Source organism: Benincasa hispida, chromosome 7 (assembly GCF_009727055.1).
Source record: "Benincasa hispida cultivar B227 chromosome 7, ASM972705v1, whole genome shotgun sequence".
In the NCBI taxonomy this organism is placed as follows: Eukaryota; Viridiplantae; Streptophyta; class Magnoliopsida; order Cucurbitales; family Cucurbitaceae; genus Benincasa; species Benincasa hispida.
This window is the reverse complement of record NC_052355.1, coordinates 46,702,499-46,708,187: the sequence shown is the minus strand read 5'-3', so window position 1 is coordinate 46,708,187 and position 5,689 is coordinate 46,702,499. Positions and strand designations below refer to the sequence as shown.

Here is a 5,689-nt window from a genome sequence, read left to right as displayed (position 1 = left end):
TGCCAGAGTAGGTTGTCGATGAAGGGTGGTGGTAGCTGGCGAAAAAAATGGTAAAAGTGAGATAGATGGCTGGTGAGAGTATTTTGATAATTTTATGTATTACATAAATTAGGGAGAGATTAACCATTAAACACTAAGGGTGTGTTTGGGCAAAGACTATCCTAAGACTATAATAACTACCTCTTGCTACAATAAATACTATTTTGTATTTCTCAATTAGCTGTAGTTAACACTATTTCAAAATCCTCATTTTCTACCCTTTTTCCTACTTTACATTCATTATTTTTTTATTATTTACTAGAGTTTACTATTTAATTTTTACTATTTCATTTGCAAACTAAAATAATTTACATATCAAACACATACTACTATAACAGAAACTAAAACAATCTACACTCCAAACACAAATTATCATAACCGAAACTAAAATAATCTACACTCCAAACACAAACTATTATAACCCAAGTATAATAACTTAAGACTATAATAACCAACTTCTTGTCCCAAACGTCCTCTAAGGTGTTTGGCCTCCCAACCTGAAGTTCGTGGAGTGGGTTATAATAGCCCACTTCATGTTTATGACTCCAAATATAAGTATGGTGTTTACAACTATTTATAACATACAATTATCTTCCGTATAACTATTTGAAATATCTATTTGTTATCGTGTTTAATTATTTGTTATAATATTTACTATTTTCTACTCATCATCTCTTCCAATTTTTGCTACCATGTTTACTATTTACTACATAAATTAAAATAGTATGTATCATAAATACAAACTATTATCATCTATTGACTATTATAAACACATACTATAATAACCATCACAATGCCTCAAATGCCCTTTGAAAATATTTCAAATGTTTATCTCAAACGAACTTATTTTATAAATTCATTTTTCTAGCCATTGTTTTGAGTAGTTGTTAAATACTTCAATTTTTATAAAACAGATTTTTACCAAATGAACTCTAGAGAGCGTTTGGGGCAACGAGTTGGTTATTATAGTCATAGATTATTATAATTGGGTTATAATAATTTGTGTTTGAAAAATAGATTATTTTAATTTGGGTGTGTGAAGTATAAACTATTTTAGTCTCAAAAGAAAATAATAAACACGATAGCAATAAATAAAAAATGATGAATGTAAAATAATAAAAACGATCCTTTCCCGACGGAAAAGAAGAATTATATAAGTAAGCAATAAATGGAAGCAGCAGTCACAGTGGCGGGCGCTGAGGCAGGTGGAAGAGAGAAATAGTTGACGATGGAGAAGTTCTTCGACATTGTTGACGACAAGACCACTGTTTTTGTTTCACTACTTTTATTTTTATTTTTATTTTTTGTTTTAAAAAATATTATTAGTTGTTGGTTTGGTGATGGTAAAAAATAGTAAAATAAATAAATAAATAAATAAAGTAAAGGTGGCCGTGAACTGACTACGAGAAACCCCAAAGTGAAATCAATTTTGGGAAGACAAGTCAAGTCTGCGTTTTCTAGATATCCTCAGATTTGGTTTACAGTTTATATTGTCTCTCTTCCTCTTCCACTTAGATTTTCTTTTAACAATATTTTAAATTTGATTTTAATTTACTCATAAATTTCACTATTATAATTTACCATTGAAATTTGGATTTTATTATAATTTCATCTTTAAATTTCAAAACCATATTATATTATAATCGGTTAAATTACAACTATTTTTCACCAATATTAAAATTAAATTAAAATTTTCACTTTATAACTATTTTAAATTAATTAATAGACATTTATATTAATAACGAAAGTGAGTATTTAATTAAAAATCAAGATTAAGAGTGTAAATCGTGTAACCTATGAATTAAATCGAAACAAAACTTAAAATTTCAAGGGTAGAATTATAAAATTTTGAAACTTGACAACTAAATTAAAACTAGACTCAATATTTAAAGAGGAAAATTTTCAAAAATAGAAAAATAAAAGAAAATATTTACATAAATAGTAAAATTTAATTATAGTTGTAATAAACATTGTTATCGATATCTATCACAAATAGATATTGATAGAACAGTGATAGAAACTTATAGAAGTATATCATTAATAGATGTTGATAGAAATCTATTGGTGTTTATTATTGATAGAAATTCATACAAGTCTATTATTGATACTATCAGCAATAGAAACTAATACAAGTTTATTATTGATAGAGGTTGATAAAAGTCCATCGGTATCTATTAGTATTTTTTTTTTTCTAATTCTGTAAATAGGTTGACATTTTTTTATTTGTGAATTTTTTTACTTAAAAACTAAGACCTTAGTTTGTAACCATTTTCGTTTTTTTATTTTTAAAAATCAAGTTAATTTTCTCATATTTTATTACCATGGTCGGCATATTTCTTAAGTATAATTGAATTCTTAGCCGAATTGCAAAAATAAAAATTAATTTAAAAAAACAATTTTTTTTTTAATTTTCAAAATTTAGCTAATTTTTTAAAACATAAGTATAATGTAGATAACAAAACAAAAAATCTACCAATAGTGAAAGTATCAGATTTAATTTTCAAAAACTAAAAACCACATCAATACTAAATCGGACATAAATGTTAAATATTTTAAAACATAAATACCAAATGAAAATTTGACAAAAAAAAAAAAAAAAAAAAAAAAAAAAAAAAAAAAAAAAAAAAAAAAAAAAAAAAAAAAACTAGGGATAAAGAAGTATTTTCTCAAAATTTTGAGTTTTGTTTTGGGGTAAACAATGAGAAGAGAAGAAAAAGTCCAACAATGAAGCAAAAAGTTGTTCTTGACAATATAAGATGCGTGGGTCCCATCCTAGATTTCATTGGGACTCCCCCATATCTCCAAATTCTCTCTCTTTTGTCCTCTTTACTCCTCTATTTTACCTTAATTGACTTCAAATTTTAATTTAATTTTTATACCCAAGAGTAAAAAGGAAAAACAAGAAAAACAAGCACGAGGGCAGCACGTGTATGACAGTCCGCACCACCGCCTCGGTTTCCCGAGCTTACCGCAGTAATTTAATTTCCCTTATTTTATTATTATTATTTTTACCGCCATTTTTAAATTACTTCAGATTCGATTAAATGTTGTCTCTGTTTAGGGAAGTGAGCGGTGATTTCTTCTCCATTGAGATTTGACGGCGTCGTGTCTGTTCTTGGTTGACCTCGGTCAACTCACTGTTTTTTCTTTGTTTTTCAAATCTTGATTCCAACGCGGGTGCACGTAGTCCAATATGTTGACCAAAAAAACCCTCCCCTTTCTCGCTGTCAAAATCTCGTAGACGATAAGGACGGCTTTAAACGAGATATCTTGTAGATTGCGTTTATTTGGAGATCTGACCCAAGTGGATTTGAGAATCTCATCCTCTGTATCTTAAACGTTTGTTTAAATCAAAAAGATAGTGAAACAAAATATTAAAAACACCCGATTTGGGATTTCTCTGTGACCGAGAGATTTGATTTCCGATTGAGACTTCTTAAGCTAACACACATTTCTCTGTTTCCCCCACCTTACACTTATATTACACCCTTCCTTAACCTTGTCCACACAAAATTCCCATTTCTCTCTTCAATTCCTCTGTTTCCTACCGCCATGGCCAGAAACCCCATCTTCTCCCGCCGCCGGAGGTCCGATCAGCTCGACGGTTTAGATCGTTTCCCCATCTCTGATTCCGAGGTTCATGTTCTCGCCGTTGATGACAGCCTCGTTGACCGTACAGTAATTGAACGTCTCCTCCGCCTAACTGCCTGTCGAGGTCTGTTCTTCCTTCCCCTGTTCAATATCGCTCCTTGTCTTGTCTGGAAATTTAATTTGGGTTTTTTTTGGGATTCACAGTTACTGCAGTGGACAGTGGAATTAGAGCTTTACAATATCTCGGCTTGCAAGATGAGACTAATACCCAAGTTGGTTTTGATGTAAGTACACGAAACTTTCACTCTCTGTTTTTTTTACCGGTTATCATTTCTGATTTTCCTCTGTTTCATGGTTTTGAAAAACAGAGTTTGAAGGTGGATATGATTATAACCGATTACTGTATGCCCGGAATGACAGGATACGAATTATTAAAGAAAATTAAGGTAAATTTTGATGATTTCGGTTTTTGTAAATTGAAGTTTAACTGAGAAATGGATTGAAATTGGGTGAAATTTGGGAATGATTAGGAATCATCAACTCTGAGAGAGATTCCGGTGGTGATTATGTCGTCGGAGAACGTGGTGGCGAGGATAGACAGGTGTTTGGAGGAAGGAGCAGAGGATTTCATAGTGAAGCCGGTGAAATTATCAGATGTGAAACGGCTTAGGGAATATATGGTGGGGGATGAAAAAATTGGAAGTGAAAGAAGTGGGATCAACAAAAGGAAGCTACGAGAGCCGTGTGATCAACCTTCATCATCACCGTCCATTCCATCACCGGCATCATCGGATTCTTCTCCATCATGTCCAAGTCCATCATCTTCATCACCGTCAGATTCGCCTCAATCCACACCATCATCGTCAGAGCCGTCTTCTCCGATGTCCACTCCTCAATCCGACGGCTCTAAATGACTTGCCAATGAATCAGGAATACCGTGCGAGAATAGCAGCCTATCATCTCCCCTCTTGTTATTATTTCTTTTTCTTAAAAAAATTAAATATCTTCCTTTTTTTTTTTTTTTTTTTTAATCTTTTACTTGTCCCATTAGTTTTAACGGTTATTTGTTTGAAATCCCAGTTTTGTCCGCTAAATTTTAGCCTTTAGGTCAGGGACTTGGGAATCGCCGTTAATTACTAAAACGCAACGCATTAGGGTTGTCCAATCTTTTCGGGGGCAAGGCGTGATGTACAATTCATAGAAATCAACCATATTAATATTTACAAAAAAAAAAAAAAAAAAAAAAAAAATCCGAATATTTTGTTAAATTGGAATTAATTTTCGTGAAATTATGAATTTGGTCAATTGATACTGAGATTAGAAGGATATAATTGAGATGTGGGAGAGACAGGGCAAGATCTTGTCTCCCTAAACAAGAAATAAACAAGAAATAATACTGGGTTTGGTTAAAATAATGTTGTTTTACCCTTTATTTCTGCTCTCTCTTTTAAATTAATTTTCAATTTTATTGAAAATCATACGGAGGTTCACAACATTTAAAATATCGATGTCCAAGAAAATCTCGATTTCGATGGATAAAACAAAATTTCTAAAAAATAAATTTAAATTAGTAAATAAATATTTTATTATTTTCAAATAAGTAAACCTATCGATTATTCATATTATATTTATTTCAGTAGTTTTTTTTATGTTTCATGAATTTTTATACATTATAATAAAAATGTCGATTCATTCTTCATTCTTCATTCTTCATGTCAATATTAAATTCATGAAAATGTGGAACTATTGACATGTTGATGAAAATTTTGAGGGGGAGAGGTAATTGAAATCGGAGGATTCAAATTCTTGTGGTTTTTGATACACTAATTTGTTGGTTTTAATTAGATTATTATTGTTTCTTATAATATATTTATTTTGGGTTTTCGTTTTTGTTTTTTTTTTTTTTTAAAAAAAAATCGATTCATATGTATGAACAACTTTTGGTTTTTTTTCTGGAAAATTTTGAAAAATCCAACAAATAGATTTTTTGGACAAAATAAATAGAATATAAAATCTTGACTATTCTTCGAGTGTATTATTATAAGTTGAAACGAAAAAT

The 5,689-nt window shown here is 30.3% G+C and overlaps 1 protein-coding gene across 2 annotated transcripts; it reads left to right on the top strand.

The window, feature by feature from the left end:
• The first annotated feature begins 3,402 nt into the window (after positions 1 to 3,402).
• LOC120081165 (two-component response regulator ARR5-like) lies at positions 3,403 to 4,898 on the top strand. 2 transcript variants are annotated; one of them, XM_039035848.1, is made up of 4 exons: positions 3,408 to 3,754; positions 3,835 to 3,914; positions 3,999 to 4,076; positions 4,161 to 4,898. In XM_039035848.1, exons 1-4 carry the CDS (start codon positions 3,592 to 3,594, stop codon positions 4,542 to 4,544), a joined length of 705 nt encoding a protein of 234 aa, XP_038891776.1. In that variant the 5' UTR covers positions 3,408 to 3,591; the 3' UTR covers positions 4,545 to 4,898. The 2 variants fall into 2 exon arrangements, with proteins under 2 accessions (XP_038891775.1, XP_038891776.1); XM_039035847.1 differs by having other exon boundaries at positions 3,403 to 3,754; positions 3,835 to 4,076.
• The last annotated feature ends 791 nt before the right edge of the window (positions 4,899 to 5,689 follow it).